We start from the raw sequence: 22,689 nt of genomic DNA, 5'->3' as shown, positions 1-22,689 counted from the left end.
ACTCGTGAGGAACCGAACCCCTTTATTGTGTTTGTGCCTGTGTTAGGGCGAGATCAAGGTTGTTTAAGGTTACGAGAAGCAGGGCCGAGAATGGGGCCGGCAGTCCCCTCTCACAGCCCCGTCACGGTGCGTCCCACGTCATCCCGTGAAGGACCCTTCACCGTCCGCGTCGCGGCTGACAGTCCGTACACTATGAACGCCGCCGCCGGCACTTGAATCTGAGCCCCTTCCAAACCACCCAACACACTTGACTAGAAAGCTGGAACACGACCTTGCACTCATCACGCCGTGCCAGCTTCTACCGCCGGGAGCACGCCGATCTTTTGAAACCACCTCTCTAAATGCCCATTAAACTCCTCGCTCTCGAGCTGGTGAAACCAGTGGCCCTTGCCCTCGATCACCACAATCTCATCTAGCGCCTCATCGCCCTTCGGCAGATGATCACGGTCAGTACCAACATACCAATCGTTCGAACCCAGCGTTAGGCGCGGGCACTTGAGCTTTCCCGCAAAGGCCTTGACTGCGTTCTCTTGCCTGCCCAGGCTATGCGCGTCTCCCCAGCCGCCCCAGCACAGGGCGTACATGACGGCCTTGTCGAACTGTGCCATGCGGCGGAGGTGCCACGTCTTTTGCCAGGCTGGACACTCCGGGGAGTAGCAGTATGTGCCGAAGAATTCGATGAGAGTCGGGATGATCTTGTCCTGGGCTTCGGGGTCGTTGAAGAGGTAGGTGTCGCGTTCGCGGACGGCGTTGGGGAACGCGTGAATTGGGTCTACGCCGATGGATGCTTTCACGAGGTCCGGACGAGTGGTGGCAATGTAGTACCCTGCCGCTTCACCTAGGGAATGCGAGATGACAATGAGGTTCTTGGTGATGCCCAGGTGTGATAGCATGGCGAGCATGTCTTCGGCTGTGGATTGCGGGTAGTAGTCTATCACCTCCCTGTCGGCAGATTTCTCAACGCCGGGCCAGGTGCGGATTTTGGGGTCCGGCGCCGGGGCGGAGGATTTGCCCTGACCGCGGCTGTCGATGGAGATTACGCGGAGGTTGTGGGATAGGAGGAAGGGGACCTGCCAGGACCAGTCGTGCATTTCGCACGAGAGGCCTGTGATGAGGAGGACTGTGTGGGATGCCGTGCGGGGGCCTTCGTCTAGGTAGAAGAGGTTGAAGGAGGGGTTTCGGGAGAAGTAGGGCATTTTGGCGGTTGGAGATTTGGGTTAGGGGAATTGGGTCAGACGGAAAGATATCACGATGGGTTGCGTGAATGTGATTCAGGAGTCACGATGTAGGCGGGTTCAATCTCATCTTTTATTGCCTTGTGAGTGATGATGTTGGCGGGGTTCCTTTGTCAGACGCTGATCTGAAGGCGTTCCCCATTCATGTGTCGGCACCAGGCCGAATTGCAACTGGCGTAGCCACAATAGGAAGCAGTAAGTAGGTAAGGCATTTTCCCTGTAAGCCAACCCCTCGCATTTGCGGTACCCAATCGGTCTGATTGCTTTATCGCTAGTTTTGATAGCTATCGACGGTATGCCATCGTGGAGGCTCATTGCGCTTGATTCGGTAAGTAAGTCTGACGTGAGATTGTTCGGTCGGTCGGAGAACCGAGCACTTTGGGCTGAAATGGCAGAGCTACTACCCAAAGGAATTTCCCTCCTTGCATGCGAACCAATGTCTGAGCAGAGCATGCCTCAAATTTAAATGCTCTACTGGGTTGAGATGGTGTTCACCTGTGCACTTGGATAAGAGAGTATGGAGGCACGGGCCGCGAAGTTCGGGTTCGGGCTGGGGCCGTGGGTGGAATTGCGGGGGGGGTTTCGGGGTCGGGGTTATGGGGTTTGGTGGAGACTTTTGTCCGACTTTCCGAACCCGAAAAGTCTAGAGTTGGGATTCAATTACGTCAGACTAGATAGCTTACCTTCGACTACCCCTGAGTTGGTAATTAGATGACCAGACTTCTGTCTAATATGAGGACGAGGAGATGTCTGCGAGAAATATCAGGGGTACGTTTGTAGGAGGGATTTCAAAGTAGTATCAAGTAGACTAGGTTAAGGTAGTTAGGCAAGCTATCGACTATAATTTCTTTAAATCTTGAACAAGCCCATGAACTATTTGACTTCAACAATTTGAATGCACTACGTCCGTCACAAAGAAGGCCAAGAAGTCTGGACTTAGTAGGTGATAGAGCAAATAAGAAGTCTCTATACTAGGACAAAGACGTAATTACATATAGGTTGAGGAAACTGACACCGGACCGAGGACAGAGGTAAAAGAATAGAAAGACAGAAAGTCGTCTCAAGCCTTCCTGTATATCCTGTCTAGGTTCCTAAGGATGTTCTACTGAAAGCATTCCTGTCAAAAAGCTTTTTACCTTCGCCCGGTCTCGTGCCAATCCATCCAAGTGGTTGTCCCTGGCTTCTTCCTGTCGGCGAAGTTCTTTCATAAGCTGCATGAATGTTTAGCTAGAGAAGGTACCCAAATACAAAGATCATCACTGACCTTAAGTCTTGTCTCCTCCCTCTCTCTGTCCCGTCCGAGTGTCTCATACAACGTCATCATGGCTTGGAGAGCGTTTCGATATGTTTCAGCGTAGGTGAAGTTGCCGAGATCCCACTTTGATGCCCGATTTACTGCCAATGCAGCCTGTTCTTGGGCAAGTTCAAAATCGCCTATTGCTGTATGTATCCTTGAATCATAAGTAGCAACCTTGGCGATCGCCACTTGGTGAACCTCCGGGCTTGACTGCGTCTTGAGGATCCAAGCAGCGCCAATGGCTAAAGGCAGAGCCTTTGCCGCTTTAGAATAATCGCCTGTTGTCTCGTACATGTCTAATAAGGCGAGTACCGCATCCAAGTCGGTGGGTTGAAGGTCCACGTATTTCTGCTTCAAGTCTGCAGCTTGCTCCCGTTGACAGGCCAGGAACATGACATCTGCACGCGCAGATGCGCAAAGAATGTCCCGATTATCTTCATAATCATAGTCATCGTCAGGAAAGAGAGACTCGCTTATGGCCTGCATGCGGGATATGAACTGATTCGCGACGTCAAAATTTCCCGTTCTTGCGTAAGCTCGTGCCAACTCGGCCATAACCTCGACCGTTTCTTCTTCTTGGTCTGGTTCGCTGTTTTGAAACCAATCCCAGAATTTCGAAAGGAAGACTTCTGCGTCTCTGTGGAAGCCTTGCTTGGTGCATGCATTTGATAGGGATCGATAGAGAAAGGCATATTCGTCGGGGGACTCAACCCCAGTTTCTTCGAAAGAGTGGAGGAATTCCCGATGGAGGCGCTCTGACTCTGGCCACATTCCTAGTTTTTGGTAGATGACGAGAAGGCTTTGCTTGACTGCGAGTGAGAGTTCGTGGAATTCGCCGAGTTCTTCCTCGGCATGTGCCAGGAGCTCTTCAGCAAGCTGGAGTGCCTCTCGAAACGACTGAGTCGCCAACTTTGCACTGATGAGGCTCTCCGTAAACCACATAGTCTCCTCTGCATCTTCGCCGAGCGCTTCACGAGCCAGATCTACTGCTAAGCTATGGTTCTCGACGGACTCTTGGGCTTTATCGGTACTTCCGTAAACCTGTCCCAGTAGATGATGGACGCGACAGGCCATGTCAGGGCGGGTTGTCCCATAGACCTGCGGCGACGCTGCCAAGACCTCCAGCAAAAGAGTCTCAGCTTCTTGGAAGTCTTTGTTCCCAACGTGAATTGCTGCCAAGAGCCTCATGGTATATATTGAATCATCAGAGTGCACCCCATCGCGACTGTCAAGCCCTATTTCAATAGAGGCTCTATAAAACGTACTCGCTTCGTCCAGTTCATCTTGAAGCTCTTTGGCGTATCCGAGATAATGATATGCTTGCTCCAAAGCTTTGCTGGACTCCGGGACCGTGCCGCTGATCTTGAGACACTGGTGTGCTGCCTCCTCGGCCTCTTCAAAGCGTTTGGCCATAATATAGGCATTGACCAGGTGCAAAGTTGCAGCCCTAGTCTCTGGGTGGACTTCGCCAAACTTGCGAGCCACGATGTCCGCATTCTGTTGTAGAAGCTGAACAGCATCATGAACCTTGTCTTGATGTGAGATAAGCATGATTGAGGCAAGCGCGTATTGAGCAATAATAGTTGTATCGTGCTCTTGACCGAGGCGAGCTCGATACTCCTCAAGAGCCTCACGCCCGTATTGCTCCGCCCGGTCGACTTGTTTCTGTTTCCTAAGATTCACGCACAGCATGACCTTGACACGGGAAATGTCCATCAGGTCAGGCTGGAGACAGAGTTCATACCCCTCAAGAACCTGTTCGAGAACGACGCTTTCTTCAACCAACCGATGCTCGTTCTTCAATGAGATGGCCAAGTTGATCATCTGAGTTGATGCTTCGTGATCGGCCGCGCTCGATGCCGATTTAAGAACTTCAACCAGCGTTTGGCGCGTCTCTGACTCTTGCTTCCACAAGCACCGAGACTGGTAGCTGTTTGCAAGCTTCTCTAAAGTAAGTCGGGTGCAGTACGCGTTCTTTTTCCCATGCGTCTTGATGCACATCTTGATTATGGAGCGATAGACAGAGTCGGAATCCTCAAATCGCTGATAAAATTCGAAATTGTCAGCAACGTTGATGATTGCGTCGAATGTGCGGAAGAACTCTCCTTTTTTTACATAAAGAAGCGAGGATGGCAAGGCTCTCGCTATTCCTGCCGCCTCGTTGAATCTTTGGGCTCTGCAGTAGTCAACCGCAAGGTTACATCTCAGCTCGAGCAAGGAGTGTCTATAGCCCTCGAACTTTTCGTCTTCGTCCAAGTCGTGGTTGTCGTAGGCCTTCAAGATTCCTTCTGCCATGGATATCGCAAGGTCGAACTGCCCAAGAATGGAATATGTACAGGCCAGAAAGGCTTCTGCTTTGAGCGTCAGGGGATGTGTGATCCCGAACGTGTCGACTGCCCTTTTGTGAATGCTCTGAGCATCTTCGTGGGCTTCCCGAGTCTTCGCTTGACCTGCAAAGACACAAACCCTATCTAGCAAAGATTCGAAGAGCTCCGGGCTATCCGAAGGCAGTTGGGCCTCTCTCCCTTTGAGGATTTCTTGATTGAGCAGTGCAGCTTCATCAAACTTGTAAAGCAATGTGAGCAAGTCGCAGAGAGTAGTCGCGGTCTTCAAAGTTGTAAGATGTGTGGCTCCCAGTCTTTGTCTTTGCGTCTCAAGAGAATTTCTTAAATCCGTTTCCCTTTCCAAAGGTGTCTCGAATCCATCACCTAATGACAGACGGATTTCGTTCCGTTCGGTCTCAAGTTTTGAGAGAGCCTTCTCAAAAGTGACTCTCGCATCCTCATTGCTAAGGTCTGCGTCGTCCTCGACTGAGAGATCCTCCAGCATCTTCTTGATGAAATCTGGTTTCTCTAAATCCCGAGCTATTTCTTCAAGTAACTTAGTTTCAATGTACTCCTTGAGTAGTCGCAAGTTTTCCAGGTACTCTGGTGCGTCTCCATCCCCACTCAAACTGTCTAAGTCTTCTAGGTATGCTGTAGGCAGGAGCTTTTCTTTATCTCTAACAAAGATTCGATAGCCGTGATGCTCGACTAGCTCTATAACTCTTGGTCGGTTGTTCAACTCAGTGGCAATGTGAAGACTACACCGCCCGTGACCTGGATTTCCTTTACCCAGAAGGGTAATGATGATATTCTCCATGTCTAAGCGCCACTTGTAGAGACTCTCTTCATTGATGGTTTTCTTTTCCCACAAAGGACTGGTTTGGGGACGTCGGCCAACGTTAACCGCGAGTCGTAAAATCCGATCTAGCGCGTCTCCTGTCTCGACAAGAGCTCCGGCTTGGAGGAGGGCGTGAACAGCGCCAGGATTTCCGGAATAGACAGCTATATTGAGAGGCGTGATACCGCAGTTTTCATCATCGAAGTTTGTCGTGGTGTTTATCAATTTCCTGATCTGTGGGTTTTTGAGGAGATGAAACAGAACATGGTGACCATTGACCCGGGAAGCCAATGAAGCTGCACGGTGTAGCAGGGAGAAGCTGCCGTATGCTAGAGTCGCGCCTCGCGCGATTAAGAGATCAATGGTCTCAGCGTCGCACTTCTCCAAACTGATTGCCGCTTCCAGGGGCGTTCGTTCCCCCCACTTGGAATTGATGTCGGCTCCATGATCAAGGAGAAGTTCGACAGTAGATGCATTTCTGGATGGTGTTGTGAGGAAAAGTAAGGAAAACGATACGTCACCAGCTACGAAAGGATCTTTGGCGTCGATTCTTTTCCCCTCACTTTCGAAATCAAGAAAAACGGATGCCACAGCCGTGTTGCCTTGCTCCAAAGCGACCGACAAATTGTCAATAGTTGGCGAGAGCACCCCTTTTTCTAGCAAAAGCTTCACTATGGCCGGTCCGGCGCGGTCTTCCCTTTTGCAGATGCGTAAGACGGCATTCATCAACGCTTCTTTTCCGAGAAGTGTACAACGTGCCCCGCGGTCGATCAGAGCCAGCAGCAGATCCGTAGTGAATCTGCACGGTGCAGCGCTCAAGGCTTTCATGAGTATGGATGACCCACGTTGATCCTCTTCAGCACAAGAAGCCCCATTCTGAATCAGTAGGTCAATCGTAGAGTCGAGTGCAACTCGCGACATCTGGCCATGGACCAATAGTGGTAGTAGAGCGTCATGGGGGCAGAGGAGACAGAAGAGACTAGATGACTGAGCCGATGAGGTTGTCCATTGTGTCGTACGGTAGTTCTCTTCTAGGCCAAGTAATTTCGGAATCAAGCCATGAAGATGCAGTGAGCAGGCCAAAGAAAAGGTGTTCTGAGTCCATCCAATTGTGTGGAGCTGGTAGTTGGAGGAACTTTTCGATGTGCGCTTGATGAACAGGTCAACTAGTGGACCATTGTTCGCGGCAATAGCGAATTCGAGCGCGGTGCCCAGAAACGAGCAGTTTCCTACTTCAATTCCAGGGCTAAGCACGCTGACTTTGAGATCGTCTTTGAGATTGTTGTTGCTCAAAAGCAAATACATGGCAGACTCGACCTCTTCAGGCTCAAACATACTCAGCCAGTGGAAGGGTGTTTCGGGATGGCTCTCGGTGAGGCGCGTTGGCACATCCCTTGAGAGGAGGAGCTCGAGAATATTGAGATGACCTCCCTGACAGGCAATCGTAAGCAGACTGTCCGTCCAAATCATCCTGGATTTGATTGATCCAGAGGCCTCTGAAGGTAAAAGAAAGTCGACTAGAGGCTTGAAACCCTGGCGCACAGCAACACTGAGGAGATTCTCTCGCGTTGGTACACTTTCATAGTCCTCTACCTGAGAGATACACTCTAAATCTTCGAATCTGATGTCTCTCAAAGTCAAACGTTTCAGACTCTCTTCTACACGATCCAAGCATATGCCTTCGATTATGGGGTTGCCCTCGTGTAGGATGTCGAAAGAACGATTCAAGGTATCTCGCTGTTTGCATCTCTCGTGTAAACGAAGACGCCTGACAAAGTTGTCATCGCCTTTGATGCCTGATAGATCCTTTTCGACCCCAACGAGCTGATGGGGTATTTGCCACAAGTGAGGTGGGAGATCGACTCCGAGGACATCGGAAAGTCGAAAGATAAGCCCAAGAGCTTTTGCACTCTCAAGCTGCGCAGACTCCGTAAGCAGGTCAAGTGCTTTGCTCAAGTCCGGTCTCTCCATACCAACCCCGTGAATGTAGCACATAGCTAGTTCGAAGAGAGCAGTCCGCTTTTCGGTTAGCGATGAAGCATCCCTTGAGATGCGGAGGAGTTGGTCCACAAAGTCGACTTGGATGATACGTGGCATTCGGGGAATAGCCTTGTCGGTCAGCCTACTTCAAAAAGACTCATGAAACATCTTAGATTCATAACTTACCGATCTGGTCGTCAAAGCCTTTCCTGAACTCGAGCCAGGGGCCTGATCTGGTAGTGAACCGAGTGTGAACGAGCTCATGCCTTGCCTCCTAAAGCTGTTGTCAGTAATAATGCATTTCAGCTAAACAATATGTGGTGCCTACATCCAATCATCCCTAGTCAAGTCCTTGTGCTGTCTAAACCCGGCCAGAATGACCTCGATACCACGCCTTCGCTCGGGATCATCCCTCAGCGAAGCCTGCAAAGTGCGGATGATAAGTTGAAACAGGGGAGCCTGATTCTTCTCGGACAACCCTTGCAAGTATTTCAGACTCTGGAGAAGAAGTTCGTCTTTTGGGAGGTTGCATAGATGTGCCATCATATCAGTGCTTTCATCTGCATCCTCAGCGCCTTGCAGTGTAGTGAAGTAATGTTTTCCATCTAGCAAAAGCTCCCATATCAACAAGCCGAACGAGAAGATGTCGCATTTAAAGAAGTCCTGTGCATGATGGAGAGCATAACGTCTAGTTCTCACCTCAGGAGCATTCATAAGCGGTGTTCCAAGATAAACTCCCTGCGGTTCTTCAGAATCGTAGAGATCGAGAATCGAATGCCCAAAGTCAGAAAGCTTTGCTATCAGCTGTCCTTTGTTCCCGTCAAACACAAGGGTGTTCTCTAACTTGATATCTCCATGGGCAATGCCGCAACTGTGCAACTTAGCTAGCCCGCTGGCAATGTCATGCATGAATCGAGCCTTAGCTACTAGATCGAAGGTCCCATCATCTGAGTGGCTTTTGCAAAAGTCCCGAAGAGTTCCGTGTGAGGCATATTCCATGACCAAGGAGACATTGGTGCTGTTCTGAGGGGATGTCGACGAATACTCAGATCTAAATCCCAACAAAGACACAATATTCAAATGCTCCTCGATGGATGGAATCGCGAGAATGCGGAGCTCCTTCAACACCGTCGCGACAGAGCGATGTCTCGTAGCGGCACTCCAATCACTTCGGGACTCAGAATTGCCAAACAAGTTGATCTTTTTAACCGCAACAATGATAGGATTTCCGTCATCTCTTTTGATGCGCAGAGTGACTTTATCAACAGAATAAGACGCGCCGTCGCCGAGATGAACCGGGCGGGCATCCCAACTGTGATCAAAGTCGGCATCTTTGAAGTGTGTGAGTTTGACGTGGTCGTCCGATGATTCTGAGTTTTTGGTTGTCTCATCTTCACTTAGACTGACCAAGTAATTCCACACATCTATCGGCTCGAGCTCGGCTGTTGTTCTGGTTGTCGTCGCTGATTCGGGATCGGATTGATTGACTGTGGAAAGTGCCTCAGAGGCAAGAACAGTGCGGATGTCCCATATCAAGCTCATCTCGGTTCGACTTTGTTATTCGTCATAAGAGGTGGACTTAGTTGCACGGTTGTCACCAGGCCTAGAAATGGGGGACAGGATGTGGCTTTTATAGGTAGTCTAGCTTTCCAAGTGCACCATTCCCGCGCATTCCAATGGTCTGACTTGATACACTTCGTATTCAGCCGCACCCCAATCTAGAAGGACTTGCACCACCTGACGCCTTGCAGCCTAACATGCAGGAAAATCTTGACAGAGTAGGAATAGCGTCGCGACTGAGCCACTGAAACGTCGCGAAATTGGCCAGGGTCTCTGAATGAGCTACCCTCTCGACGGGTTATTTAACACCGCAATTGTTTCCTCTAACCATTCTAATCATCTTATCTAGCCCTCACGAAAATCGATTCTCCCGCATCATGGAGGCCGCTGGACTAGTGCTCGGTGCTGTCGCACTGATCAAACCTATATGTTCCACGATAGACAACACCCTGACCAACTATAGCAACTTCGGGAAGGATGCTGACCGCCTCCGGCTGCGATTTTCGATTCAGCGAACCCGACTAGGCTCTATGGAACGAGTTCTCTTTGAAGACAGCAAGTTCGCGCCGGCTATGCCCGGTTGCTTAATCGAGCATCTGCCCAAGACGGTTTGCGATGATATCCTGGGGCTGCTAAGAGAGCTCTATGGACTCTTGATGGAATATGCTGCGGTGAGAGGACAGTACAAAGTGCAGGACCGAGCTGAGAGCCTCGAACTTGGCGACTTGGCATCCATGTCGGAAGAGGACCGCGTCAAGAGTCTTTCATCGTCAAAAAAGGAGTCGGCCATTGCCCAGCAAAAGTCTGTGGGATGGGCAAAGAAAATGCTTTGGGTAGCCTTCGACAAAAACAGTACCGAGAAGCTTGTATCTGAGTTCGAGGCTTGGACCGAAAGAATACAGAACTTACTTGAGGCAGCGTGGTGGCCATCGACTTTCTTTGAGACATTAGAAAGGCTTCAGAAACTGGAAAAAGATGTCGATGCAGGATCTATAGGGCTTTTGCGAGGAATTGAACTGCGGAAGCTGGTCATCACCCCACCAGCAGACATCTCCCCTGGATCATACGCCAAAGAAGCACTTTTGAACGACTTGTCCATCATGTCCAAATTGCCCAACTTTGAGCTCGGCAATCTCAAAGGCTCGGATGGGTGCTACCTGGTAGAGTCGAAGGGTTACACACCAGACTCGGGCAGTGCTGTGAGTGCGGTCGTTATTCGAGAACGCGTAATTCAGTTGGCCGCCCTACTGCATGATGCTCCGTCGAGCGACCCAGCGTTGGCAGTCCTGCCATGTACGCACTACTTTGAAGATACGCCAGGCCAGAGGTTCGGTCTCTTATTTAAGCTCCCAAAGCCTACTAATCCATCAAAACCGCCGCTTACTCTTTCAAACCTTCTCGACGAACGATCTAAAGCAGGGCGGCCATCCCTCTCCGCCAGATTGCGCCTAGCACACAGTTTGGCAGCCTGCGTACAGAGGCTTCACACGTACTCTTGGGTCCACAAGTCTATCCGCTCAGAGAATATTCTACTATTTCCCGAACACGCTGGGATGTCCACAATACTCGAGGGCGCAAAACTGATTGGGTTTGAATACTCACGGCAAGACTCCGACTTTTCCGACCGGTTTGGCGAATCAGAACTGAAACGAAACATTTACCGACATCCAGAGAGATGGGGTCAGCCTACGAAACGGTTCGGAAAGATTCATGATGTCTATGGTAAGTAAAATTTGCGGGGGTACTGATGAGTGCTAATCGGCTATGTGCCTAGCTCTTGGTGTTGTTTTACTCGAGATTGGGCTTTGGTCTCGCGCTGATCAGATTGATAAGGGAGCTTTGGTAGCGCCAGAGATGGAGGACAAGCCCATAACAACGGCCCAGACAAGACTCCTGAAACATGCTGACCAAAGATTGGCTTTCTTCGCTGGGGAAACATTCCGAAATGTTGTTGTTGGCTGTTTGGCTGGGAAGATGGGCGATATCAGGGTGGTAGACTGTTTCCCTGCGATTGTAGAGAGTCTGGAGAAGCTGGCGAATAGTGTTTTCTAGGCTCATGTAGTTCTGGACGTGCTATTAAGTGGCCACTTTCGATGATGATGCTCTTACTGACTCTGTTGCTTTATTTTACGTTCGTTGTCTTCAGGAGCTTCCGTAGCATGTCGTACACATCTAGGAAGAGGAAAAGCATAAGACTTACTACTTACCACACAAGGTGATATGCATATATAAATATATGATTTATTGCGCCCTTACTAAGCTATTTAGGACTAATAAACTTTTCTATATAATCTCTGTTTTCGTAGACTGCACTAGGCATAAGGACTATGCTTTTAACGTTTAATATAATTATTTAGCTTTAATACTTAATAAAACTATACTACGTAGTATATAAATTATTCTATGTATAAAAAGCTATTTAATTAAGCTTTTAATTATATTATTCTTTATATATAGTGACTTTATTTTTATAATTTAATTCCTAGTATATACGATTCTTAAGTTTTTAACTAGTTCTAGTTAAAGCGCGGGTTTTTATTAATTATACGTTAAGGCTATACGGACCTTTTTTATTTAAAAAAAGATATAATACTAAAAAGCTAGTTATTATATAGAAAAACTAGTTAACGCTCTTTATAAAATCGAATTAAGTAATTTCTATTTTCTAAAATCGGCGTATTATACTTTAACTACTTTTTTACTATAAAAACTACTTTTTATAACTTTAATACTATTTTTTTAAAAAAAGTTTAGTATATTTTTTATTACTCTCCCTTAGTATTATTTTTATTAATATATTTTTATTAAATATATTTCGTTATTTCTTATCTAAATATCGTATACTTTTTCTATTTTATTAAAAGGCTTATTACTAAGTAGTTCTATCTTTTTAAACTTTTTTTTTTTATTTAGTATAAATATATTTTGTATCGCTCCCTTAATTACTTTTAATTAGTATATCTTTTAAGTATTTAATATATATTCTTTAAATATAAAAACTAGTTACTTATATAAAACTGCTCTTTTATATAAAAACTAGTTACTTATATAAAACTAGTCGCTTATATAAAAACTGCTCTCTTATATAAAAACTGCTCTTTTATATAAAAACTACTTACTTATATAAAACTAGTTACCTATATAAAAACTAGTCTTTTATATAAAAACTGCTCTCTTATATAAAAACTACTCTCTTATATAAAAACTACTCTCTTATATAAAAATTACTTTCTTATATAAAAACCGGTTATTTATATAAAACTAGTTATTTATATAAAAACTAGTCTCTTATATAAAAACTACTCTTTTATATAAAAACTGCTCTCTTATATAAAAACTAGTTACTTATATAAAAACTATTCTTTTATATAAAAACTACTCTCTTATATAAAAACTACTTTTTTATATAAAAACTAGTCTTTTATATAAAAACTACTCTTTTATATAAAAACTACTTTTTTATATAAAAGCTACTCTCTTATATAAAACTAGTTACTTATATAAAACTAGTTATTTATATAAAAACTAATTACTTATTTAAAAACTAATTACTTATATAAAGATCGGTTAGTTAGTACTCCTCTAATAAATTTTTTAAAACCTAATTCCTATATAAATACCTAACGTACTCTTAAGCTTTTAATTAAAGTTCTCTTTATTTATTCTATTCTCTATTTTATTATATCTTATATACTCCGACTTTTATAATTTTCTATATTACTTTTATAGTATTTTATATTTTTTTAATAATTATTACTTTTTTATTATACCTATTTAAGACGTTTTATTTTTTATACTTTCTTTTTTTTATTTTTATTAATTACTTTTTATATTATAAATAAAAAAGTAAATAATTAATTCCTTTTACTAAGAATACGTCGATAGACGTTTTTATAATTATAATATTTATTTTATTTATATTTTTAATATTAGCGTTACTTAGTAAACTTTATTACTTCTCTTAGTACTACGCAATCCCTTTATTAACTAACCTTAGGCCTTAATTAAAATAATACTTTAATATATTACTAAGTTATTTTTATTAAGGACGTTTAGCTTAACTATACTTAATAATCCGATTAGTAATTATAAAAGATTACCGAGTTTAACGAGGTATATTTAGTAAAAAAATCGGATTTTATTATTATTATTAAAGAGATAAAGAGAACCGAAATTAGAGAGAACTATAAAAAGCATATTTTTAAGATCGCTTTAATATAACGATTCCTTATTAAAATAAATTATCGATCTCTTTTTTTATTTTTAATAAAAAAGCGAAATCTTTTACCCGATTACTCTAGGCTTATTAACCTTACTTCGTTTTATTCTGTTATATTTATAACTATTTTATTATTTAATTCCGAACCCCCTCGTATTTTAAAGCGTAAATATTAATAACTATTAAGTAGGCTAAATAGGCTTAGGTTTAGGAAATTTTAAGAATTTCGTATACTTTTTATTTAAAAATAGGGTATATTTTAAAAAAGTAAGAAATTAATAAAAGTATTACTATATTATAACTACTTAGTTATTACTTTTAATATATATATATATATTATTTTTTTTTAATTATAAAATATAATATTACTTTACTACCGTAGCTATTAAATATTACTTTACTACCGTAGCTACTTAATATTACTTTACTACCGTAGCTACTTAATATTACTTTACTACCGTAGCTACTTAATATTACTTTACTACTATAGCTACTTAATATTACTTTACTACCGTAGCTACTTAATATTACTTTACTACCGTGGCTACTTAATATTACTTCACTACTATAGCCGCCTAATATTAATAAAAAAAAGTTTTTTAAATAATTTAATATAAATAAAAATAAGTAAATAAGTTTATAGAATTCTTTAAACTAATAAGTAATAACTAAAGAAAATTAAATAAAACTTAAGAAATTCTTTTATTTAAAAAGTAATACCTAAAAGATCTTTTATTTAATAACTAATAACTAAAAGAATTAATTAAAATCTTAAAATTCTTTTATTTACTATATAGTAAATAAAAGAATTGAGTACTTATAAATTCTTTTTATTACGGCTAGCTAGTTATAATAAGTATATTAGTAAAAGTTAAGGTTACGAATACTAAATAAATAGTATTATAGTCGTAAATAAGTAAGGCTTTGGTAATTAATCGTAGTCTTATTAAAAGGGGTTCTTAGTAAAAATAGCTAAAAGCGATTATAAGATTTAATACTAAGTTAATTACTAAAAAAGCTATAAAAAGTTTATTTTTAAGCCCGGCTTAAGTTTATACTATATATAAGTCTCGTTCTTAAATATATCTTTTATAATATTCCTATTTATTATTATTTAACTATTTATTAAATAGTTATCTGTTTTACTTATTTATAATCGTCCGTCCTACTTATTTATAGGTATTCGTTCTTTATTTTATTATATAATCGTAGTTACGTAACTTATTTATAATTTTTCTATCCTAAGAGGAGTTACCCTAAGTCCGTACTTCTATATATATAGTATAATAGCTACTATAGGTCCTATAAAGCGAGGCCCTAGCCTTATTATACGTATTAATTAAGTACTAAAGGGTTAAGCTTAAAAAAAAAATTTAAAATTTATAAATCTCAAATGCCCACTACCTTAGCTAGCTTTTTACTTACTAATAGTAAATAAAAAAGTTTTAATCCTAAATACCTATATTAACTACCTAAGCTAACCTTTTATTCGCTATTAATAAATTAAAAAATAATTTAGGATTTATAAACCCTAACTACTTACTACCTCTACTAACCTTTTATATACTATTAGCGAGATAAAAAAATATTTAAGATTTATAAACCCTAAATACTTAGGCTAACCTTTTACTTACTATTAGTAAGTAAAAGAATTTAGTTATTAAATACCTCGTTTAACTAGCCGAGCTAACCTTTTATTTATTATTAGTAAACAAAAAGAATTAAGTATTAAATACTTTATTTAATTAGTTAAGCTAACCTTTTACTTAGTATTAATAAGTAAAAAAATTTAAATATTAAATACCTTGTTTAACTAGCCGAGCTAGCCTTTTATTTATTATTAGTAAATAAAAAAAATTAAGTATTAAATACCTTGTTTAACTAGCTAAGCTAACCTTTTACTTATTATTAGCGAATAAAAAAATTTAAGTATTAAATACCTTATTTAACTAGCCGAGCTAGCCTTTTACTCGTTATTAATAAATAAAAAAATTTTAAAATCCATAACCTAATTAACTAGCCGAGCTAGCTTTTTACTTACTATTAATAAATAAAAAAATTCTAAAATCTATAACTTAGTTAACTAGCTAAGCTAACTTTTTATTTATTATTAATAAATAAAAAAAGTTCAAAATCTATAACCTAGTTAACTTTAATTATATTTCTTACTCTAATCCCCTTAATAAATAAAAATAATAATAAATCTATTACTTTTCGTTTCGACTTTCTTTTTTAAATCTACTATATAACCTTCGTCGTTTTAAGATTCTTTTTTATTAAAATCCTATTTATTATACTCGTTTTTATTATATTATATAAGTCCTATATAAATAGTACCCTTTTTATTAATAAACTATAAATTAACTTTATTTTTTTCTTTTTTAATAAACTAAAACCTCCCTATTCTTTCTTAGCCTTTAGTTACTTATATTATAAATTAATATTCTTTAATAAAAATATTAAAATACTTAATCCTAGTATATTAACTAAAATCCTTAGTATAATAAACTAATAAATCGTATTTAAAAATCCTCGCTCCTTTTCTAAGCTTAGCTCTTTTATAAAATAGCTCGCTAAGTAGCTATTAATATCCTTTTTTTAACTAATTATAAAACTATTTTTTTATAAAAAACTTTATAATTATAATACCTCGGGCCTATTTTATAAATAAAAATCTTTTAAATTAACTTATAATTTCTAAAGCTTATATTATTATATATATATCCGGATCTATATAAAAGCTATTCTTATTTTAATAAATATATTTATAATACTCCCCTACTACTTAATTAAAAAAGCTAATTTTAAATACTCTAATTTAATAAGCGTTTTTATAAATCCTTTAACCTTTAAAACTCCGTTATTTATTAAAAAAAAGACTACTTTATACTTAGTTAATAAGTAATATAAACGATCTTTAAAAGTTTTTTTAAATATTTAATAAAAAAAAAGTTCGCTAATATAATAATAATTATCCTTTTATAATTTAAAATTCCCTTCCCCTAGCTCCCTCTTTATATCTTAAAACGCTATTTAGGACTCTAACGTTCTTTTTAATATATCTTTCTTTTTAATCTTTTTTTTTAATACTTTAAGTATCCTAAATACTTATATAATCGTCTTAGCTATATTAAGTATTTTAAGTAATATAACTACTTATTTATAAATATTTTATCTTTTCCTCTTTTATAAAATAGTTATAAATAGTTCTTATATTTTTTTTATAATCTTAGTACCTTTAGTCGTTTTATTAATAAATATATCTTCTCTTTTTTATTTTATAATAATTACGGGTTTAGGAAGTTTCGTATTTTTACTATTATTAGAGCTATTATCTAGCTATACTTTCGAAATCTTCTCTTTATATTGTTCGATTATTTTTTTAATTTAATTCTTTATTCCTAAGTATTAGGCTTGCTCTTATATTAAAAGTTAGAAGTATTTATAAACGACGCCCTAATTATAGCCTAAATTATCTAAAACTACTATTAGTTTCGTAATATAAACTACGTACTTATTTATTTTATTATATTAGTTTAAATCCTCTCTAAACTTAGAAATTAGTTTTTAAAACCGGTTGCTATTTTATAATAACTTTAAAAATATTAACTTTAATAATAAACGTATTAATAAGCTAAATAATACTACGCTTAAGTCTTTATTATTTTATAGTATTAGATATCTCTATTTTATAAAGTTATTTAGTAGTTTTTTAAAAATAATTTTATTAAAATATACTATTTTTCGCTTTAAAAGCCTTATTATAAAGCTAAGAATATATAAAAACGTAAGTAAAAAAGTAAAAAAAAAAAGAGTAAAAGAGAGGGTAAAAGAGGGGAGGGGGAGTACTAAACTCCTTATTTACTATTAACTTATTTATAATATTTCTATCTTATTACCTATATTCCTTATTAATCTTAATATTATTATAATACTAACCCTTATAAAAATATTATTACGCTTATTTTTTATATTATTCTAAAATAAAAACCGCTATATAACCTATTTAAGATTTATAAAAATCTAATTATAATAATATTCGCTTTTATAAATCTTAAACGGGCACCTCTCCCTCGCTTAAGTATACTTTCCCTATACTTACTTTTCTTAATAATAATAAAATAATATAAACCTATAAGGGGTCCTAAGTAATTTTAAATATATATACGTATTTAGCTTAAATATCTAAAAATACGAGTCTATAATTAAGTATAAATAGAAAGTATCTAACCTAAAATAATTAAAATATACTAAAAATAGCCCTTATATTCTAAATAATAGTCTATTAATTCCTTATATAGCTAGTCTTAATAAGTAAAGTAATACGTCGTTATTAATAACTAAAGTATTTAATAAAATAGCCGTTAATTAGCTTAGAAGTAATAACTTATACTTATATAATCCTAGCTATTTATAGAGGCTAAATCGTTTATTCTAAGTCTTAGAGTTAGCTTTAGGGTTTAAAATAAAATTATAAAAAAGGTAAGTATACTAATATATTATAACTTAATAATTCTATTTATCTATTATAAGCCCTATTAAAAATACTTAAAAAAAAAAGAGACTATATTATAAAAAATTAGAGAGTTATAAAAACCTAATAATATCTTAATTAAAATAAATAAATCTAAGCTATAAATAGTTTTTTATTCCCTACGTCTTTATTAATCCCTAATTAATAACTACTTTAATCTTATTACTAAGATTACTTAGCCTCTTTTTTAGTTAGGCTATATATATAACGTACTTTTATTATATTTAGCTTTATAAATAATATAAACTAAGGCCTAGCTTAAGGCCGGGCTACTACTCTATAAAAAAGCCTTACTCTGGGCTTTATTATAACTAATATTATCCTTATATCCCTTTACGATTTTTAAAACGCTAACTCTATTTTTAATAATAATAAGACTTATAATAACGACTTTTATAAAAACTTTTATAAAAAAATCGACCCCTAGGACTTTTATAAAAAAAAGGTCGACCCCTAGGACTAAGAACTAGTCTCCCTAACGCGTTTTATATAACTAAAAATCGTAAATAGTAATATTAATAGTAACGACGTACTCTCTATTATTATATTATTAACTATTTATACCCCTAATTTATAAAACCTACTTAGCTATATTAATAAGGATCTAATTACTAATTAAGTAAAAAATAAGAACCTTATTCCGTAATTTAAACTTATTTAAAAAATTATTATTATTACCTATCTCGGTCTCGTTTTATACTATACTTATTATTAATTAAGTACCAAAGGGTTAGGCTTAAAAAGAAAATTTAAAATTTATAAATCTTAAATGCCCACTGCCTTAGCTAGCTTTTTACTTACTAATAGTAAGTAAAAAGATTTTAATCCTAAATACCTATATTAACTACCTAAGCTAACTTTTTACTCGCTATTAACGAGTTAAAGAATAATTTAGGATTTATAAACCCTAACTACTTACTACCTCTACTGACCTTTTATACGCTATTAGCGAGATAAAGAAATATTTAAGCTTTATAAACCCTAAATACCCGGGCTAACCTTTTACTCGCTATTAATAAGTAAAAGAATTTAGTTATTAAATACCTCGTTTAACTAGCTGAGCTAACCTTTTACTTACTATTAGCGAGTAAAAGAAATTAAGTATTAAATACCTCGTTTAACTAGCCGAGCTAACTTTTTACTTACTATTAGCGAGTAAAAGAATTTAAGTATTAAATACCTCGTTTAACTAGCCGAGCTAGCCTTTTACTTACTATTAGCGAATAAAAGAATTTTAGAATCTATAACCTAGTTAACTAGCTAAGCTAACCTTTTACTTACTATTAGTAAGTAAAAGAATTTAGTTATTAAATACCTCGTTTAACTAGCCGAGCTAACCTTTTACTTACTATTGGCGAGTAAAAAAAATTAAATATTAAATACCTCGTTTAACTAGCCGAGCTAACTTTTTACTTACTATTAGCGAGTAAAAGAATTTAGGTATTAAATACCTCGTTTAACTAGCCGAGCTAGCCTTTTACTTACTATTAGTAAGTAAAAGAATTTTAAAATTTATAACTTAGTTAACTAGCTAAGCTAACTTTTTACTTGCTATTAGCGAGTAAAAGAATTTAGTTATTAAATACCTCGTTTAACTAGCCGAGCTAACTTTTTACTTATTATTAGCGAGTAAAAGAAATTAAGTATTAAATACCTTATTTAACTAGCCGAGCTAACTTTTTACTCGCTATTAGTGAGTAAAAGAATTTAGGTATTAAATACCTTGTTTAACTAGCCGAGCTAGCTTTTTACTCGTTATTAGCGAGTAAAAGAATTTTAAAATCTATAACTTAGTTAACTAGCTAAGCTAACTTTTTACTCGCTATTAGCGAGTAAAAGAAGTTTAGAATCTATAACCTAGTTAACTTTAATTATATTTCTTATTCTAATCCCCTTAATAAATAAAAATAATAGTAAATCTATTACCTTTTGTTTTAACTTTCCTTTTTAAATTTATTATAGAACCTTCGTTATTTTAGGATTTTTTTTTATTAAAATCCTATTTATTATACTTATTTTTATTATATTATATAGGTCCTATATAAACGGTACCCTCTTTATTAATAAACTATAAACTAACTCTATTTTCTTCTTTTTTAGTAAATTAAGACCTCCCCGTTCTTTCTTAGTTTTTAGTTATTTATATTATAAATTAATATTTTTTAATAAAAATATTAAAATACCTAATCCTAGTATATTAAGTAGAATCCTTAGCGTAATAAACTAATAAATCGTATCCGAAAATCCTCGCTCCTTTTTTAAGCCTAGCTTTTTTATAAAATAGCTCGCTAAGTAGCTATTAATACCCTTCCCTTAGTTAGTTATAAAACTATTCTTTTATAAAAAGCTTTATAATTATAATACCTCGGGCCCGCTTTATAAATAAAAATCCTTTAAGTCAACCTATAACTTCTAAAGCTTATATTATTATATATATATCTAGATCTATATAAAAGCTATCCTTACCCCGGTAGATATATTTATAATACTCCCCTACTACTTAACTAAAAAAGCTAATTTTAAGTATTTTAATTTAATAAGCATTTTTGTAAATCCTTTAACCTTTAGGACTCCGTTATTTATTAAAAAGGAGACTACTTTGTACTTAGCTAATAAGTAGTATAAACGATTTTTAGAGGTTTTTTTAAATATTTAGTAAAAAAAAAGTTCGCTAATATAATAATAATTATCCTTTTATAGTTTAAGGTTCCCCTCCTCTAGCTCCCTCTTTATATTTTAGAATACTATTTAGGACTTTAACGTTCTTTTTAATATATCTTTTTCTTTAATTTTTTTTTTTAATACTTTAAATATCCTAAGTACTCGTATAGTCGTCCTAGTTATATTAAGTATTTTAAGTAATATAGCTACCTATTTATAAGTATTTTACCTCTTTTTTTTTTATAAAATAGTTATAGATAGTTCTTATACCTCTTTTATAATTTTAGTACCCTTAGTTACTTTATTAATAAATATATTTTCTCTTTCTTATTTTATAATAATTACGGGTTCGGGAGGTCTCGTATTTTTATTATTATTAGGGCTATTATCTAGCTACGCTTTTAAGGTTTTTTTTTTATACCGTTCGATTATTTTTTTAACTTAGTCTTTTATTCCTAAGTATTAGGCTCGCTTATATATTAAAAGTTAGAAGTACTTACGGACGACGCCCTAATTATAGCCTAAATTATCTAAAACTACCGCTAGCTTCGTAATATAAACTACGTACTTATTCGTCTTATTATATCGGTTTAGATCTTTTCTAAACTTAGAGATTAGTTTTTAGAACCGGTCGCTATTTTATAATAGCCTTAGAAATATCGACTTTAATAATAAACGTATTAGTAAGCTAAATAATACTATACTTAAGTCTCTATTATTTTATAATATTAAATATTTCTATTTTATAAAGTTATCTAGTAGTTTCCTAAAGATAATTTTATTAAAATATACTATTTTTCGCTTTAAAAGCCTTATTATAAAGCTAAGAATATATAAAAACGTAAATAAAAAGGTAAAAAAAGAGAGAGTAAAAGAGAGGGTAAAAGAGGGGAGGGGGAGTATTAAACTCCCTATTTATTATTAACTTATTCGTAATATTTCTATCTTATTACTTATATTCCTTATTAATTTCGATATTACCGTAATACTAACCCTTATAAAAGTATTATTACGCTTATTTTTTATATTATTTTAAAATAAAAACCGCTATATAGCCTATTTAAGATTTATAAAGATCTAATTATAATAATATTCGCTTTTATAAATTTTAAACGGGCACCTCTCCTTCGCTTAAATATACTTTCCCTATACTTACTTTTTTTAATAATAATAAAATAATATAAGTTTATAAAGGGGTCCTAGGTAATTTTAAATATATATACGTACTTAGCTTAGATATCTAGGGATACGGGTTTATAATTAAGTATAAGTAAAAAGTATTTAGTTTAAAATAGTTAAGATATACCGAGGATAGCCCCTATATTTTAAATAATAATATATTAATTCCTTATATAGCTAGTTTTAATAAGCAAAGTAATACGTCGTTATTAATAGCTAAGGTATTTAATAAAGTAGCCGTTAACTAGCTTAGAGGTAATAACTTATACCTATACGATCCTAGCTATTTATAGAGGCTAGATCGTCTATTTTAAGTCTTAGGGTTAGCTTTAGGGCTTAGAACGAGATTATAAGGGAGATAAGTACGCTAATATACTATAACTTAATAATTCTATTTATCTATTATAAGCCCTATTAAAAATACTTAAAAAAAAAAGAGACTATATTATAAAAAATTAGAGAGTTATAAAAGCCCGATAATATTTTAATTAAAGTAAGTAAATCTAGGCTATGAGTAGTCCTTTATTCCCTACGTCTTTATTAATCCCTAGTTAATAACTATTTTAGTCCCGTTACTAAGATTACTTAGCCTCCTTTTTAGTTAGGCCGTACGTATAATATACCCTTACTATATCCGGCCCTATAAATAATATAAACTTAGGGTTAGGGTTAGGGTTAGGGTTAGGGTTAGGGTTAGGGTTAGGGTTAGGGTTAGGGTTAGGGTTAGGGTTAGGGTACTACTTCGTGGAGGACAGCCGGAAGACCGAGTCAAACGCAGAAAGGGATACCGAGCCTGTTATCATACGAAGCCTTCTCTGGCAATTCGCCGACTCTTGCCGGCCCTTTCTCAAATCAACCGCAG

General features: G+C 36.6%; 3 protein-coding genes across 3 annotated transcripts; 1 reads left to right on the top strand and 2 right to left on the bottom strand.

The window, feature by feature from the left end:
• Positions 1 to 281: 281 nt before the first annotated feature.
• On the bottom strand, positions 282 to 1,196 carry CABS01_13650 (alpha/beta hydrolase fold; the record flags this gene model as incomplete). The annotated part of the gene is made up of 1 exon (XM_060546992.1): positions 282 to 1,196. One exon carries the CDS (start codon positions 1,194 to 1,196, stop codon positions 282 to 284), a length of 915 nt encoding a protein of 304 aa, XP_060394582.1.
• Positions 1,197 to 2,326: 1,130 nt separating this feature from the next.
• CABS01_13649 (serine/threonine protein kinase) lies at positions 2,327 to 9,216 on the bottom strand (the record flags this gene model as incomplete). The annotated part of the gene is made up of 4 exons (XM_060546991.1): positions 2,327 to 2,446; positions 2,500 to 7,803; positions 7,861 to 7,948; positions 8,003 to 9,216. The coding sequence occupies 4 exons, from the start codon at positions 9,214 to 9,216 to the stop codon at positions 2,327 to 2,329; spliced, it is 6,726 nt and encodes a 2,241-aa protein (XP_060394581.1).
• Positions 9,217 to 9,611: 395 nt separating this feature from the next.
• CABS01_13648 (uncharacterized protein) lies at positions 9,612 to 13,242 on the top strand (the record flags this gene model as incomplete). The annotated part of the gene is made up of 2 exons (XM_060546990.1): positions 9,612 to 10,956; positions 13,232 to 13,242. The coding sequence occupies 2 exons, from the start codon at positions 9,612 to 9,614 to the stop codon at positions 13,240 to 13,242; spliced, it is 1,356 nt and encodes a 451-aa protein (XP_060394580.1).
• Between the last annotated feature and the right edge of the window lie 9,447 nt (positions 13,243 to 22,689).

This window comes from Colletotrichum abscissum (genome assembly GCF_030869225.1).
Source record: "Colletotrichum abscissum strain IMI 504890 chromosome Unknown Scaffold_47.1, whole genome shotgun sequence".
Classification (NCBI taxonomy): domain Eukaryota; kingdom Fungi; phylum Ascomycota; class Sordariomycetes; order Glomerellales; family Glomerellaceae; genus Colletotrichum; species Colletotrichum abscissum.
Note: the sequence above shows the minus strand (reverse complement) of the source record. Positions and strands in the feature narration are given on the sequence as shown.